Source organism: Xenopus laevis, chromosome 3S (assembly GCF_017654675.1).
Source record: "Xenopus laevis strain J_2021 chromosome 3S, Xenopus_laevis_v10.1, whole genome shotgun sequence".
Taxonomy (NCBI): Eukaryota; Metazoa; Chordata; class Amphibia; order Anura; family Pipidae; genus Xenopus; species Xenopus laevis.
In genome coordinates, this window is record NC_054376.1 from 27,540,115 (window position 1) to 27,558,914 (window position 18,800).

At 41.8% G+C, this 18,800-nt stretch overlaps 1 protein-coding gene across 1 annotated transcript; it reads left to right on the forward strand.

Annotated features, from left to right (window-relative positions):
• Window positions 1-5,024: 5,024 nt before the first annotated feature.
• On the forward strand, window positions 5,025-18,192 carry sftpb.S (surfactant, pulmonary-associated protein B S homeolog). The gene is made up of 11 exons (XM_018255134.2): window positions 5,025-5,119; window positions 6,016-6,143; window positions 6,685-6,756; window positions 6,870-6,995; window positions 8,945-9,100; window positions 11,411-11,497; window positions 12,282-12,465; window positions 14,746-14,906; window positions 15,039-15,119; window positions 17,220-17,321; window positions 18,065-18,192. The coding sequence occupies exons 1-11, from the start codon at window positions 5,071-5,073 to the stop codon at window positions 18,098-18,100; spliced, it is 1,182 nt and encodes a 393-aa protein (XP_018110623.2). The 5' UTR covers window positions 5,025-5,070; the 3' UTR covers window positions 18,101-18,192.
• Window positions 18,193-18,800: the final 608 nt, after the last annotated feature.

Below are 18,800 nucleotides of genomic sequence, written 5' to 3' on the forward strand. Positions count from 1 at the left end.
TATCTGTCATTCTGTAATATTCAGAGCAATGTCAGGCAGAGAGGGCTGTTTTGGTGCTGTTTGCTGTCTGTGGGCAGCGCCAGGCAAAGTGACCCTTTGCCATAGTCCTCTTTCTTTCGGCCTGTCATTAAAACTCGTGTTGTATAGACAATGGAACCCTAGCAGTTATTTTAGTTGTGGAGCCATGACTCAGCTTGAGGAGCACTGCAAGGCACGCAGACCTAATCTGAAATAAATGGCTGGTGGCAATGGTAGAAAGAGGTCACTGTATGGGGAAAGAATGATGGAGAAATAGCTGAGCCGGCCACAGGGTTGATCTTGGGGAACGAGAAAGGGTTGAAGATCATATATCAGCATGTGTATCTCTTAGGTTAAAGGGATCCTGACATCGGAAAACATGTTTTTTTTCAAAACGCATCAGTTAATAGTGCTACTCCAGCAGAATTCTGCACTGAAATCCATTTCTCAAAACAGCAAACAGATTTTTTTATATTCAATTTTGAAATCTGACATGGGGCTAGACATATTGTCACTTTCCCAGCTGCCCCTGGTCATGTGACTTGTGCCTCAGTTTAGGGGAGAAATGCTTTCTGGCAGGCTGCTGTTTTCCTTCTCAATGTAACTGAATGTGTCTCAGTGGGACATGGGTTTTTACTATTGAGTGTTGTTCTTAGATCTACCAGGCAGCTGTTATCTTGTGTTAGGGAGCTGCTATCTGGTTACCTTCCCATTGTTCTTTTGTTTGACTGCTGGGGGGAAAGGGAGGGGGTGATATAACTCCAATTTGCAGTACAGCAGTAAAGAGTGGTTGAAGTTTATCAGAGCACAAGTCACATGACTTGGGGCAGCTGGGAAATTGACATTATGTCTAGCCCCATGTCAGATTTCAAAATTGAATATTTAAAAAAATCTGTTTGCTCTTTTGAGAACTGGATTTCAGTGCAGAATTCTGCTGGAGCAGCACTATTAACTGATTCATTTTGAAAAAAAATGTTTTTCCCATGACAGTATCCCTTTAAGTAAAGGGTATATAAACCCAAAAAAATTATTGATTTAATCTTGCTCAGAGCACTCTATTAAAAAGCAAATATTTTATATTATACCAGAGTAAACATAGTGCCTTTTATGTTACATATGGGGGTTAGGTAGTTTTTAACTGTTCCCAGGCTTCAACTCAACTGCCCTCTTTGAAGTTCAGGTTGTCAGCAATCCTTATTGGCTATGCAATTCCTGTAATCAATTAATCCTACAGTTGCTGACTTTCTGACTTTCATATACCACCGTTGAGCCAAAGGCCTGGTATTAGCAGTATAAAAGTGCTAATATCTCAGAAACCACTAAAAATAGAATGTGAGTATGAACTGTAATAGTGATCAGGTAAGGAATAGTTTACCTGAATTTGCATTTTTTGTGTTTTAATTCCCTTTAATGGAATCAGAAGAATTGGAATAACCCCAGGTACACGCTTGCAGGAGTTGCACCTTCTACACAGCAGTTGGTGCTGTACAGATAATGAATTTGCTGGGGGTTTAGGAAAGACAGTTCTGATGTGTGGGCTATGCAGGCATTGCATATAATACATTATAGTTCCGTTTCCCATTCACACAGAATAAGGCTGATGCTCATCTTTGACCTTTCAAGCTCTCCAAGTGTGACTCGTTTTGTTCTTCTAGCTGGTTCAAATATGGAAATGTTCAGCAGGAAAAGCCAGGATTGTGGAGGCTTAGGAAATCACTCATCCTTCCCCAATTATTTTCCAGCTGGTGATCTTAAGAGGGTCAGTATTTTAATTGTTTGTCCCAACTACCACCAGAGACCTGCAAGGACTGGAGGTTTAAAGGGTTGCCCCAAAATCCCACACTTTTTAAGTAGTGCTTATATTTCTGTGGTGCTTTACAGAGATGATAGTTATTTCTTAGACCCCAGTGTACTGTGCACTGTATTAGTTCCCTGCAAGCACATTCTGGAGCACAAAGGTATAGAAAACACATGAGTTTTGGGAAACCTGAGTGTTGCAATGGCAGGGCGCACCTTCCCTTTCTGTTTGCAGAGGAGAGGACACTTCACACAGGACCTTTAAGTTGTGCCAAAAGTATTTTTATCCAGTAAAATACACAAAATACCCAACCCAAAATGCAAGGTTGATACTAACTGCCTCGGATTTATTTTCCCAGCTTCTTGCAGCATCTTCCAGCATTCCTTTGCACTTATTGTACACTTGCACATTAGCAAAAGTGATTTCCTTAGACCCAGAGCTTGGTTGGTGTTACATAAGCCAGACCAGCTATTTAAGGTTTTGGGAACATCTGACATGTAAGGTTGTTGGAAGGAATTGTTTATTATCCTTTACGGTAGTTTGACTTCTGCTGAACCAGGGAGCATCACATAGTTTTCTTTAGTGACATAACTATAGAGGAAGCAGACTCAACAGGTTATGGGGGAGCTCAGGGAGCAGTGGGTCCTGAACTGTGGGATTACCTTCCTATGTAGTTGCAGAAATCCCCACCTTCCCAGCCTCTCTCTCAAACTTATATGGGAGCTGGCATCACAATTTCCCAGGGTGCACAGGATGCGAGCCGGGTGGGTGGGGTTGCTGTGCACTCCAGTCCCCCCAGAAGATTTTTTTGCCAGGGGTCTGCATAGGGAAGTTCTTAAACGTAAACTGAAGGTTTATTGGGTTTATCTACTTTCTTTGAACAATAACCACTAAGGCAATAGATAAAGCAATACAACATCACACATTATTAAGTATTCACATAACCAGCCAGATTGGTGTTAGTTTGAACACAAAATAGCCCCTGACATTCCTTTCCCAACTGTGGTCCCTACTCTATATGTACATTTGTTCCCTGGAGGAATAGTAACCCCACTACCTCTCTTTGGTGGAGCACAGTCTGCTCTTGCTCATTCGCCGTGACTATCTTACACTATTGTGGCAGCTAATCTGTAACTTGGTAAACCTTATTCACAGGGCCCCTGTACCCCAGTTTCAGTACGTGTTGGTTACCTTGGAGCTTAGTCTTAACTCCTGTACTCAACCTGAAAGAGAGGAAGAGCTATGTGCTAACCTATGGACAGGAACTGGTCACAAGATCCCTGTGACAATGGGGGAAACTTCGCTCTAACAGGGCATAGGTGAAAAAAACAGAACATCTTTACAAATAGAGGGGGAAATAACCCTTTCGGTCCCCAACATATGTAAATTCAAATAGCTTTTTGTCTAAAAGTTTTGTGAAAGATTGTAAATATTCAAACTACAGGCTCATTACTTGCCTATTAAAATGAAGTTCTAGCTCAGATATTTAGCTAGCATAAATGTTCCCCTATAGAGTTTTAATAGTTTCCAAGTCATCTTTGGAATCTGATGGCGAGCCAAAATTACACCAAGATTATTTAATTATTTGCAGTGTTGTAAAATTTCATTTTTCAGTACTTCAGAAACAGAGAACCATATTAATTTTTCTAGACTATAACTAGGGATGCACCGAATCCAGAATTTGGTTCGGGTTTTGGCCAGGATTCGGCCTTTTTCAGCAGGATTCAGATTCGACCGAATCCGAACCCTAATTTGCCTATGCATATGCAAATTAGGGGTGGGAGGGAAATTTGTGACTTTTTGACAGAAAACAAGGAAGTAAAAAATGTTTTCCCCCTTCCCACCCCTAATTTGCATATGCAAATTAGGGTTCATATTTGGTTCAGTATTTGGCCAAATCTTTTGCAAAGGATTCGGGGGTTCGGCCGAATCCAAAAAAGTGGATTCGGTGCATCCCTAGCCCCAACCCAGGTTATTGTTACTATTCAATAGAAATTATAGTTGTGTCCCAGCTGCATGGTTGAGGCTGGAGTCAGCAAGGGAGAGGAAATAGCAAGGGAGGAGCGGTTATTGGGAAACACAGCCTTGAGCACACATAGAATAAACCTATTAGTGTTGGGACACTATGAGCACAGGTTTTAGGGAACCATGACATTGAAAACAGAAATTGTGGTCTTGAATACAGGACACCTAAAATCCAAGCTTTGATGAAAGGATGCTGGGAATCCTTGCCTTGAGTTGGGGATAATGGAAACCATGGCCTTGATAACAAAATACTGGGACCATGGTGCCAAATATAGAATTCTGAGAATCATGGCTTGGAGGATAGAATGCTGGGAATCATGGCTTGGAGGATAGAATGCTGGGAATCATGGCTTGCAGGATTGGATGCTGGGAATCATGACCTTGAGTACAGGACACATGGATTTATGATCCTTAGGGTAGCATTTTGTAAATCAAGGCCTTAAATAATGGAAACCTTGAAGCCTAGAATTGTGGATTTGAGGAGAGGAAGTTGAGAATCATGACTTTAAGTAGAGATACTGGAAACCATAGCCATGACAATAGGACACTGGGAATTATAGTCTTGACAGCAGGCTGTGGGGAGAACATAGGAATAACTAGTCAACAGAGGCCCATACCCCCTTTTACATGAACTGAAGACTGACATTCTGAAACAGAACCGTGAAAAAATAGATGTATGTTGCCCAAGGGCTTGGTACAATGGAGTGCATTGTCTGGTTGAATCAGATTGTTAGCTCAATGTTCAGCAGCTCTACACAGACACAGACTACATCAAGAGCTGACATGTTGCTGCTATTGAGGGGTTAGCTTGGCTGCTTGTGCAATGCACATTATGTGCAAATGAGAAGTATTTGCAGAACACTCCATAAATCTGAGTGGCCTCTTGCCTAATATTAATACTAAAGTGGGCTCTTAAGATCATACTTTCAGAAGCATTCGGATATGGGACCGGTGGGGGAGGCAGCAGAATGACATTAGCAAGGTATAAAGGAACTCTAAGGGTGAATGAGGGAGCTGCCTAATAAAACTCTGTGGGAGATTGAGACCATGCAGCAGCAGACACATTGTAGTGGGTGCACTCAAGGTGTATAAGCATTACACTCTCCATTGACTCAGCCCAGTGCAAGTATTGGGACACTTCTGGGAAAGCCTTTCTACATCATTAACCCCCACCCCCAAATTATATATATAGCCAACACCTCAGAGACCCTACTCACTACACTACAGAGATGGAAGGAACACGCCTGATCTGGCTACTTACCCTGTTTGCAGCTTCAGGTAAGCTTCAGTATAGATTTGTATATTGTCCAACCAGTGTTCCTCCAGCTGTTTGTGACTAATATCTCCTAGCATACACAGATAGTTAAAGATGTGCAGTTTCATTTAAGCACCATGGCACCTCCACCTGTTATTGAACTACACTTCCCAAGATTCCAATGTTTGAGATTCATGGCTCAGCAATATGAGTTGTGTAACCTTGCACAGAATCTGATATCTTCCAAATGGCATTAATCTCATCAACATCTTCATTTAAGTAGTATTTTCTTTCTATTTTCTTTCCAGTTTTTGACCAGAGTCACCATATGCTGATAAAAAGGGTACTTAATATCACTGGGGCAAGCAGAAAGGTTTACTTAACCCTTTAGAGAGATAGTGTCTCCTTGGTTCCACCAGAGAACCTGACACCAAGGGTCCACAATATCTACAATCAGATGTAGTGGGTAGTGATGTGTAGATTTCCCAAAACTCAAAGTTAACCATGAGTTGACCACTGGTTGGCAGGGGTTGGGTTGAAATTTGACCAACCTTTGCAGACTGGGTCAGACTGGGAAGTACACTCTTCCACTGCTCCCAAAGATTCCCCATCTAGGAAGTGTACAGAGTTAGGGTTGGGTGCAGATGAAGGTTTTGTGGGTTATACAGTAGTTGGGTGCGGGTTGAGTTTTTCCTGACCCACATTTCATTAATAAGTTAGAAGTAGGTATAATAGGTGTCATATAGACATATGGGCATATGCTTTAAATATGAAAACAGCTGATGGAACTGTTCTTGGCTGAGGTACACTCTGGGTATCTAAATGTCTTCTGGGTACACTCCATTAGTCTGAAAGCATCTGTTACTGAATATCAATTAAAAAAAAGCTGGCAAATTCTCATTTTCTGTTTTCTCTCCAGCTCTGTCTGGGAAAGTCCCAGTACAGGACGAATGTGCCCAGGGCCCAGAGTTCTGGTGTCAGGACTTAATGACAGCCGTTCAATGTGGAGCAGTGGATCACTGCAAGCAAACTGCCTGGTTAGAAACAGTAAGTGCACTAGCAATCATTTTCATGATTTTCTTCTACTATTCTAGCACTCAAGGCAGGTTATTGGCCTTGCACAAAACTATTGAGCAAGCAGAGCTGGGGGGGGGGGGAAACAATATCACCCCATGTGAGATACCCCTGCAAGTCCAGCCAGAAGGTCTGTTAGGGTGACAGTTGGGGTGAATATTTATTTGCTCCTCTAAAAATATTTGAAACTATGGCTGAGCAGCTGAAACACAGCTATGTTTCTTTTCAGTTACATTGTTAGGTGCTTAATTCTATACCTTTAAAAAGGTCAAAAAAGGACCGAACTAATAGTGAAATATAAATATGGACAACTCATCTATTATAGCATCCAATTTATGTCTGAATTTCATGAAACTGCGCCTATATATACAAATGGACATATACACATGATATCCTGGAAAAATTGCTATGGGTAAGTAGCAGTTATACAAATAGTGTAACTAAGCCTCGCTGTTCTCATAGTGGTTCTGCTGGCTTTGTTTATTCCAACCTCTCTCTCTCCCACCTCCCATAGGATGTGCTGTGTGTGCAGTGTAAACAGATTGTGAACATCTTGCTGGACATGGTGAAGGCATCACCCATCCAGGTAAAAGGGGCTCTAACAGCTGGGAGAGGGGTGTCATTGTAATGAACAGAATGATTGTGTGTTTGTATTTAAGGCTGTAGCATCCCATCCTCTGACCCACACTGTTTCTGCAGGACACCATAAAGAAATTTTTGCACAAGCAGTGTGCCCATCTCCCTGTGGTTCCTCTCATTGCTCAGTGTAACTTGCTGGTGGATCAGTATGAGACTATGATGGTCAACGTCTTGGAAAAACAAGTGGTAAGTGGAAGCAGCACCTTCAGTCATGTCAAACACTTTAGGGGGACCTTATACAGACAGCATGAGCAGAGGCAGGGGTTGTTCTTTTGCTACCAACTAGGGGTGAGGGTAGGGCACTTGGGTTGAGCCACCCCCAAAAAAAGCATTGGGCAAAATGTCCTGTGTGCCTTTTACCTGAAAAACCTCTATACTACTGGTATAGGAATTCTACTTCTGCTCTCTGTTATTTACAGTCACCTGTTACATGGATTTAGCCCAGTTAATGACAATAAAGAGTATATAAAATCAGATGGGCTTGTGTTTGTAGGAGCAAACAGCCAGATATCACATACCCACAGACAACATGACTAGGGTTGCCACCTGGCCGGTAAAAATGATGGTCGATCCCAATGTTATTGGGAAAAAAGAAAAGGTGGCAATCCTAAACATGACTTCCAGGAATTCTTATTACCAAATTGGAAGGGGGGGAGGGAATGTTTAAGATAAACCTGACAAGTCTATATCACAGAGTAGTCTGCTACTGTGATTCGTTCTGAACAAACCCAGCAGTCTCCTACATTCTAGGAAATGTAAGGGATGCGTTTAAAAAGGGCACAATATTGTGTACATTTCACCAATATGGTGAATATTAAACTCCAGAGAAGATATGTGTGTTGTTGCAGCGGAGGGAGGGAGAGTGCCGCGATTGCCTCATGTAGGCACAGGTTTCCAGCAGCGGACCTGGGTTGGCAGAGGCCCATGAGGGCCAGGACCCACCGAATTTTCACCCGGTGTCCCGCTGGCCCAGTCCGACGCTGTGTAGCTGGGAAAGATACTGTGATTCCCCACTGTGTTGAAGTGCTGGAGAGAGCTCCAAAGGAGTGGAGGGAGAAAGAGAGAACCCTTCAAAGAGACTCTGTGAGTCCAAAAGAAGATTCTGGGACTTGAGTACATCCATGCCTGTAAGTGCTGGAAATTTGTGAGGGTGCTGAATTGGGACTACCAATCTTATGTGAAGCAAGTATGCCTAAAGTGTGAATTTGTTAAAGAATAAAAGACAGCTAATCTGCATTGAACATTTAAGAAGAACTCAACCCCTCCCAGCCAAAAGTTCCCACTGGCCCCCTCCCCCCTACACAGTGTTACACCAGAATTGTGTCCTCTCTAGAAATATTGACCCGCACAGTATCGGACTGGCCCACAGGGATACCAGGAAAACTCCCGGTAGGCCCAGGCGTCAGTGGGCCTCTTACTTCTAACCATTTGGCCTATTTCATGGTCATTTCGTATTTCTTATGGGAATAAAGAGGCTTCATAAAGGAAGAATAGAGTATAGTATGTAGACAAAAGAGACTACTAGAATAAAGAGGTTGAATGAGGAAAGGAGGTATAGTATTTTGGAAAATGGTCCCTCAGCCTAAGGTTTTTCTAGTGGGCCCCTGACATCTGACACTGGACCCGCACATGCAGAACAGCACAGCGGAGCACGGGGACACCATGTTTTGTCAGCCTCGGCTTCTTCGTTAAGTGAGCGCCGACACGTCCATATATGGCGCAAGTTGGAGCCGGAAAGCTCCGTAAATTATCGAAAGGCAAGAAGAGGATCCGGAAGAAGCCAAGGCTGACGATCTCCAGTTCTGAGCTTAATCTGTGCCATGTCTATGGTCTTCACTACCTGAATGTCATAGAAAATAACCACTAACTGCCTTAGCAAAGGGGCTTGATACAGTATATCTGGTCACTCTATAATGTACTCATCATATAAGCTTTAAGCATAGCTAGGTGCACTATGGACCTGAAGTGGCAAAGCCTGACCATGCAATGCTGCCAGCTACATCTGACCCCTTATGTTTTGTAGGTGTGTAGCTATTTAGCTACTTGTACATGGGGAGCAGTATTAACAAACCACTACACATCTCTGCCCACAAGGACCTTAATGAGTGCATGTAATGACTTTTCTTGCCTTACAGAACCCTGACGCTCTGTGTTCCACCCTGAAACTTTGCCACTCTGACCAAGCAGAATTCTGGAATAATGAATTTCTACCAGAAATGATCCTGGAGAAAATATTCCCTTTAATTCAGGAGCATTGGCACAACGCACATGTAAAAGCAACTCAAGGGCAGGTAAATGATTTTATTTCTTTCTACACACTCACTCCCTACTTTTTTATTCAATAAGGCAGTGATCCCATTGGATGTTGCTCTCAGTGGCCTCAAAGCAGGTGCTTATTTTTGAATTCCTGGCTTGGGGGCAAGTTTTAGTTGTATAAAAACCTTGTGTTCTGCCAAACAGAGCCTCTTGTAGGCGGCCAGTCCACATAAGGCTACCAATAGCCAATTTGAACCCTTATTTGACACCCCAAGGTGCTTGTGTTGCTCCCATACTCTTTTTACATTTGAATTTGGCTTATGGGTAAAAAAAGGTTGGGGACACCTGCACTAAGGAGTGGTCACAATCACCATTGGTCACGCAGAATTGTATGTATCCATATCTTTATTTAATTGGCACTACTAGGATACACAGCGCAGGGATGGGATTTGTTATACAGAAACCTGTCATCCAAAAAGTTCAGAATTATGGGAAGGCCATTTACCCAGAGACTACGTTTAATCAGATAATTCAAGTTGTTAAAAATGATTTCCTGTTTCTTTGTAATAATGAACCAGTGCCTTGTACGTATTCCCAACTAAGATATAATTAATCCTTATTGGAGTTTATTTAATGGGTTTATTTAATGTTTAAACTGTAGACTTAAAGTATGGTGATCCCAATTACAAAAAGATCCCTTATCTGGAAAATCCCAGGTCTTGAGCATTCTGTAATTTTACAGAATAGAAAAAGGCACACAGGGAAGACAAGTATATAGAGAGATATTAAAGTAACAGTAACACCAAAAAATGAAAGTGTTGTAAAGAAATGACAATATAATGTCGTGTTGCGCTGCACTGGTAAAACTGGTGTGTTTGCTTCAGAAACTCTACTATAGTTTATATAAACAAGCTGCTGTGTAGCCATGGGGGCAGCCATTCAAGCACAGGATACACAGTAGATAACAGATAAGTACTACTATAGTTTATATAAACAAGCTGCTGTGTAGCCATGGGGGCAGCCATTCAAGTACAGGATACACAGTAGATAACAGATAAGTACTACTATAGTTTATATAAACAAGCTGATGTGTAGCCATGGGGTCAGCCATTCAAGCACAGGATACACAGTAGATAACAGATAAGTACTACTATAGTTTATATAAACAAGCTGCTGTGAAGCCATGGGGGCAGCCATTCAAGTACAGGATACACAGTAGATAACAGATAAGTACTACTATAGTTTATATAAACAAGCTGCTGTGTAGCCATGGGGCAGCCATTCAAGTACAGAAAACACAGTAGATAACAGATAAGTACTACTATAGTTTATATAAACAAGCTGCTGTGTAGCCATGGGGCAGCCATTCAAGTACAGGAAACACAGTAGATAACAGATAAGTAGTACTATAGTTTATATAAACAAGCTGCTGTGTAGCCATGGGGCAGCCATTCAAGTACAGGAAACACAGTAGATAACAGATAAGTACTACTATAGTTTATATAAACAAGCTGCTGTGTAGCCATGGGGGCAGCCATTCAAGCACAGGATACACAGTAGATAACAGATAAGTACTACTATAGTTTATATAAACAAGCTGCTGTGTAGCCATGGGGGCAGCCATTCAAGCACAGGATACACAGTAGATAACAGATAAATACTACTATAGTTTATATAAACAAGCTGCTGTGTAGCCATGGGGGCAGCCATTCAAGCACAGGATACACAGTAGATAACAGATAAGTACTACTATAGTTTATATAAACAAGCTGCTGTGTAGCCATGGGGGCAGCCATTCAAGCACAGGATACACAGTAGATAACAGATAAGATAAGAATCCCATTGTATACTACAGAGCTTTCTGTTATCTGCTGTGTATCCTGTGCCTTTTCTCCTTTTTCTGAAGCAAATACACCAGTCGTACGAATGCAGGGCAACAGTGCATTATATTTTCATTCCTTTCGAAAGCTTTCATTTATTGGTGTTACTGTTCCTTTAAGCGCCATGTTTTAAGAGACACAGTAGAAAGAAAGTCCCTGCGCCAAAGAGATTACGATCTAAGTGAGTTATTGTAAGTTATTATCTGTGATATAATAACAAGCACAAGTAGCAAACGTACCCAAAAAGTGATGCTATTACTTTTTCCCATTTTAACTTTCAGTACCCACAATGCATTATTTTTATCCCAGACCATTGTAGGGACCTGTTATTTTATATTCCAGCACTTGCAAACTAATGTATTATGTTACAGAATGTTGATATAACTATGAAGACACAGCAACATAATCAGAGAACAAATACATATATGTTTCCTGCATGTATTTTATTATTGTCCATCATTACAGAGAGAGAGTGGGGATCTGCCAATCCCAAAGCCCATGTGTTGGATGTGCAAGACATTTCTCGGCCGATTAGAGGCAGTCATCCCAAAGGTAAGCAACTAAAAGTGAATCCACCCCAAACTAATTCAGTACTTGCTCTCTGCCTCTAATAGCTAGCCCTGCCATACCCCATGATATGGTCTGTAGCAGGTCTTCTTGGGACAAAAACAATCTGCTTAAAGGAAAACTATACTCCAAAATGAATACTTGAGAACAGATTTATAAATGACAATTTTCTATTTAGGATTACCCAATAGCACATAATGCTAAAAAAAAGGATTTTATTATGAAAATGGTTCATTTACATGAAGCAGGGTTTTACATATGAGCTGTTTTAAGAAATATCTTTTAATAGAGCCCTACATTGTTCAGGAGGTATAGTTTTCCTTTAAGAGCTTAAGAGGCACATGAGACGTACCAGTTGCTATGGATGTTCAAGGGAAGCAACCTGAGCTCCCATTGTCTCCTAAGCTGACTGGCCACAAGCTTCTATAGTTCCACCCTTAGTTCTACTATAGTAATCCCTTTACATGAAAGGTTTGGGTTTTAGCTACACAGAAGGCATGTCATTGGATCAGTCTAGTTGGGCTATACATTGCAGTCTCCATAAAGGGAACAACTCATATAACATCATAGCACAATATAAAGGTATAATGGGACACCAATCTATTTGTGCGACACTACAGGTGAAGGTAAATCTCATGCATAAATATTAGTATAACACAGACTATATTATTTCCTCTTGCTCTTCATTTTTATTCATTCTAATAGTTGTCCAAGTATAAATGTTTTTCCTTTGGAAGCATTTAGCTGAAGTTTCTTTTGATACCTACAGGCGGCCATTGCCAAAGCAGCCTCTCAGCTGTGCCTGGCCCTTCCAGCAAAAGTAGCAGGAGTCTGCCAGTGTTTAGTGGAGAAATACACGGTTATTTTACTGGATATTGTGCTGGAGAAGCTGGGGCCACAGCTGCTGTGCAAACTGCTGTTAATGTGTGCCACAGATGAGAACTGCGAGGCAGGTACGGGGAGCTAAATGGTTACATTACTAATACTCACTCTTTAGGGACCAGTTACAACCAAACATTGAAAGTGTTTTAATGTATTTGATTAAACTGTACTGGTAACACTTCTGTGTTTGTTTTTTTTAAGCACTGCTTAAGTTTATATCAGTGCTGCCCCCCGGACATGTCACCTCACCCCAATGTTTAGAGAGAGACCCTGATTTGTCCCTCTCACTTTACCTGTAGTAACAGCCCCGTCACCCACTCCCACAGAATTTTCACACTTATTTTACTTACATTGAATGCCATTGAAAAGCATTGAAGTGAACCCTAAATTCTAAGAGCAGGGGCATGGTTATGGATGTAGCCTGGACAAGATTGTGGCATGTCTGTAGGCAGAACAGGGGCATGGCTGGTTTATAATACAACCAAACTGGAGTCTCTGTGTCCTTCCAGTGGGCTAATCATATGGTGACATTGTAAAATAAAATTTATCGTAAAATAATTGTAGGAGACCCATAGGGTTAATATCCAAAATATATTCCAGCAGTACTCCGGTTCAGTGAAAAAATAATTTATTTGTGCGACGAGTGAAACAACGTTTCGGGCATAACCAGACATTTATCAAGCTTGATAAAGGGCTGGTTATGCCCGAAACATTGCTTCACTCGTCGCACAAATAAATTATTTTTTCACTGAACCGGAGTGCTGCTGGAATATATTTTGGAGATTGGATTTGACCTGGGCAGACAGAGTCACAGTCGGCATCCGACGCTGCAAAGAGCGGTGAGAATGATTGTGTAGCACTACTTTCTATGTATACTAATAGACCCATAGGGTTAAGTTCTCAGTGAGTGACCTACTGTATGTCCTCCTGTGGGTGGGAAGTATTCCCCACTGGCCCAAGGGTAGTTTAACAGTTCCTTGTTCTCTAGTCCAGTGATCTCCAACCAGTGGTTTACGAGCAACATGTCGCTCTCCAACTCCTTGGATGTTGCTCCCAGTCACCTCAAAGCAGGTGCTTATTTTTGAATTCCTGGTTTGAAGGCAAGTTTTGGTTGCATAAAAAACCATTAGTACTGCCAGAGTCCACATAGGGGCTACCAATAACCAATTACAGCCCATATTTTTGCACCCCTGGGAACTTTTTGGATGCTTACCCAACTTTTTTATTACATTTGAATGTGGCTCACAGGTAAAAAAAAGGGTTGGGGACCCCTGCTCAAGTCTATAAAGAAGAAGAGAGTGTGTGCTCTTTATGGAATCCAACATAGTAGGTGGAAGATCTGTCTGATGTGGGTGTAGTTCTGAGTATCAGAAGGGAATAGGTTGCACCATAAGGTTACCTTTTCTTGAGGAGTAAGGGATATCAGGTGATTGACAGGCTATAATCCTATCATAGTACACCACAGGGCTATACAGTAGTTAGGACTAGTAAGCAAGGGCAGTTCAGTTCATCACTAAGGAAAAGTAGTGCAGTTAGTATTCCCTAGACGACATCCGCCAGACTAGGGATTTCAGTGTGGTAGGGCTCAAGGTAGATAATAGTCACAGCACAGTAGTATTAGTTATAGTTCTGCAACAACACCTATCCTCCAGACATTTTCAGTGAGGGCTTTGCTGAGAGGGTCACAATTTGTTATGGTACAGAAGGAATTTTTTGGAGCCCCCTTCTACCCCTTACTCAGTATTTTGGGGAGAGCTTGAGCATGCTGGGAGAAATAAAAATCACTTGGAGGGCCACATCTAGTCCTTGGGCCTCCAGTTGGGCATAGGGTTGCCACCTTTTCTGGAAAAAAATCCCGACCTTCCTATATATTTATCATTTTTCCCTATTAGTAACATTGGGATCAGCCATCATTTTTACCGGCCAGGCTGGTAAAATACTGGACAGGTTGCAACTCTAGTTGGACACCCCTCTTATTTGGGCACTGGTTGGATACAAGCTTTAAAGGTAAAACAAAATATCCCTGCACAATCATTGGTTCTTTTAAAGGAGAATTAAAGTGTGTTTTTCAAACAGTAATAGAAGTCCTGCCTGTAGACCCCCCCCCCCCATCAAACCTCTAGATATCCACGAAGGGACCCTGCTCTCCCATAAACAGAAAGGTATTTTGCCATACTTAAATAACAGCTTATGTTGTAAAATGCAACACAATCATGGCAATTATATTTAAACTTTTGCCGAAATTCTACCGATAGTGCAAGTTAATGTCAATGGAATATGAATGAGAGTTAAACTCTGGGTGATGGTGGTGGGAAGGCAGGTAACTCCTAGCTCCTGCTTTTCTTTTTCAGATCTACCTGTGATCCCAGTTCTGGATGTTGATTTTACCTGTGACACATGCCTGGCTGTTACCTCTCTAATCAAACCCACCATAAGCCAAAACATGACCCAAGCAGAGGTAGAGGCTGCAGTTATGAAAGCCCATACAGAACCTGGCATGGCATGGAAAGAGGTGAGACTGGCACAGGAATGAGAGGAAAATATATGTTATATATTCTACCAATTAAATCTAATTCTGATCCCCAGTTTCCTTCATGTGCAGGGTTAACTGACTTTAAAAATGTCCTCTGTTCTGCTTCCTTAGATCCAGACTTTCCTTAAGAACCATCACACAGAATTGTCTCTCCTCCTGCACAAGCAGTGGGACCAGAGGAAGACTTGCCAGGTACTAACAAACAAGGACAGTTCTGCTCTGAACTCACAATATAGTCAAATCTACAGTCCAAACAGCCCTACAGTGGTGCCAGGGATATACAGGAATGAAAACTCTTTGCTATTTGTTCCTTTGTGTAACTATCCCAGTGTGATTCCTGGGACTCAAACCTGTATATATCAGCAGGTTAGTTAATCCTCCTATAGAACAATGTACCGTATATACTCGAGTATAAGCCGAGTTTTTCAGCCCCCAATATATGATGAAAACTCTACCTCGGCTTACACTCGGGTCAAGCGGAAAAACGCGTCCAAGAATAGTCACCGGCGTCCAAGAATAATCTCCAAGAATATTCACCGGCGTCCAAGAATGGTCGCTGGCATCCAAAAACGAGATGCCGGCACCTCCAATGGGAGCAGAAACCCTCAATTTTTTGATTGAAACTTACCAGAAGCTGCTGCATTTCTCACCCTAGGCTTATACTCGAGTCAATAAGCTTTCCCAGTTTTTGGAGGTAAAATTAGGTACCTCAGCTTATACTCGGGACCGCTTATACTCAGTATATGGGTACATCAAAGAGAAGAACAATCCAAGAAGCACTCGCACACCCTGGCCCTCCCGAAAGGTAGAGATCCCTGGTGCACAGCAAAATGGAGGAAACGGCAACCTCACGATCCAATGGCAACAAGAAGTTCACCGGCACACAGGTATTGCAAGCAGGTTATACCTTGCTACGTTTTTATTGCAACATGCAACGTTTCGGGGTTACCCCCTTTATCAAGCTTGATTGCATGCTGCAATAAACACTTAGCAAGGTATAACCTGCTTGCATTACCTGTGTGCTTCTTGTCGCCATTACATCAAAGAGAAGGCCACAGAGTTCTAGGTTTTAGAGAGCTATAGGTTTCTGTTATTTATCCTTTACTCCTTTTACTGTTGCTGTTGGATACACTGAATTTCTTGTACAGGTATGAGATCCCGAAAACTCAGATTTACAAAAAGTATGTCTCCCATAGACTCCATTTTATCCAAATAATCCAATTTTTTTTAAATGGATTTCCTTTTTCTCTATAATAATAAAACAGTAGCTCGTACTTGATCCAAACTAAGATATAATTAATCCTTATTGCAAACAAAACCAGCCGGTTACGATTTTCTAGTAGACTTAAGCTCCCCATAGACGCGACGATTCTTCTTGCCGAACGACCGATTTTAGGGAAGTCCGACCAATCCTTCGAAATTATCGTGCGGTTAGTGGGATTCTAACGATCGTACATCTTACGATTTTTCGCCCGACATCTGTCAGGAAATTGATCAGCCAGGTCAAAAAATCTTTGTCGGTCCCAGTGCAATCTATCTATGTTTGCAGTGACAAGCAGGCAGCTCCCCTTTGTTTTCCTGGCAAATTGGTCTTTTTAGTTGATGGACAATTCGTTACGATCGTTCCGAGAAAATCATGGTCTCACGATGAGTATCTTTTAAAAATCTCAACATCTATGGCCAGCTTTAGGGCAGACACACACGCTCAGATTAGGGGAGATAAATCGCCTAGTGACAAATCTCCTCTTCTTCAGGGCGACTAATCTCTCCGAACTGCCTCCCGCCGGGTAGAATGTAAATCGCTGGTGGGATGGCAATAGGTGCCCTTCATTTTCCGAAGTCGCCTCACAAAGGAAACTTTGGGCGACTTTGGAAAACGAAGCACTGCGAGTGCCATCCCTCCGGCGATTTAGATTCTAGCCGGCGGGAGGCAGTTCAGGGAGATTAGTTGCCCAGAAGAAGAGGCGATTTATCCCGGGCGACAAAATCTCCCTGAATCTGAGCGTGTCTCTGCCCTTAAGGTATGGAGATCCAAATTAAGGAAAGATCTTTTATCCAGAAACCCCCAGGTCCTGAGGGTTCTGGATAACAGGTCCCATACCTGTACAGACTGGAAGTTATTTCTCTATACAATAGATCAGTAAATAGGGAAGGGCCACTACAATGTTATCATCCCTCCTGCCCATTCTTATTTATTTGTGTCCCACAATGAGAACTTTCTATGTCCCATCCGCAATTAGCAATATAGACAAGTGAAATAAAATGAATTCATCTACTTTCTTCCTCGCACAGGCATTGGGGGCTTGCCCTGCTCCTGCAGCCCCACAGAATTCTGGATGTGCCGTGGGACCTTCGTATTGGTGTCAGAACCAGGAAACAGCTAAAGAGTGTGGAGTGAGTAAAGACATGTTTTTTTTTTTGGGGGGGGGGGGAGGCAGAATCATTAGTGGCACAGGTAGAGATGATTATTGAAGCACCCCTATTGATTAAGTCCTACCCTGGCCTGTTACCTTATGCTTTAAAGGGGTGGTTGACTGGTTAACTTTTAGTATATTACAGAATGGCTCATTTTAAGCAACTTTTCAATTGGCCTTCATTTTTTTCTTTTTTTATAGTTTTTGAATTAATTGTTTTTTTCTTCCAGCTTTTAGACATGGGTATCTGACCCCCTCTAAAAAACAAATGCTCTGTAAAGTTACAAATGTATTGTATTTGCTACTTTTTCTTACTTATGTTTCTATGCAGGCCTCTCCTATTCATATTCCAGCCTCTCATTCAAATTGGTGCATGGTTACTAGGGTAATTTGAACCCCAGCAACCCGTTTGCTAAAACTGCAAACGGGAGAGCTGCTGAATAAAAAGCTGAATAACTCAAAAAACCAAATAAAAAAAAATGAGGACCAATTGCATATTGTCTAAGAATATCACTACTACTACTACTACTACTACTACATCATACTAAAAGTTAATTAAAAGGTGAACAACCCCTTTAACATTGAGCTAGGGACACATGGGGAGAGTTAAGTACATTTTTCCCTGGGCAGGTGCATTTTTTTTACAGCTTTCCTTGTCATTGAAACAGAACAAGCAGCAGTCATCCATGATGTAAATATTAATCAGTATCTTTATTTTTCCAGGCCGTCAGTCACTGCCTGACCCATGTTTGGCTCTGAAGTTTTCTTCTGAATTTCTGTTCCCTAACCCACAGCCCCTGTCTTCTAGCTACTGAGCTTTGTTTTACATCAATAAATATATGTTCTCATTAGAAGTCTTCTTTAGTCTATAGTTAGTCACGAGCACAAACTTCTCTCAATCCCTCCATCAGTTACAGGGGACAGCACAGCTTAAAGGGCAAGTAAAGGCAAAAAAATAAAATCCCATTTTTACTTTCTTTAATGAAAAAGAAACCCATCTCCAATATACTTTAATTAAAAAATGTGTACTGTTTTTATAAGAAACCTGACTGTATGCAGTGAAATTCTCCCTTCATTTACTGCTGTGGATAGGAATTGTCAGACGGTCCCTAACTGCTGAGCAGGGAAACAATCATACTTATGAACAGCAGGGGGAGCCCCCGCCTTACTTCCCAGCCATGCAGAACTCAAGCAGCTTTGTTTATGATGATCCCTAAGCAGCCGAGACCACACTAAGCATGTGCACAGTCTTAGTCTTGCAAAGATGTTTAACATAGTTACAAGATGGTGACCCCCTGTAGCCAACTTTGAAAGCATAAATTATTTGTTTGACTAGGCTTGTGGTGCAGTAAGTTCATGTTTATATTTAGTATACAAAATACAGCATTTCTAGCCTTATTCTTTTTTAGACTTTACATGCCATTTAAGTTATGTGACCTATCAGCCCATGGCCAAAGAA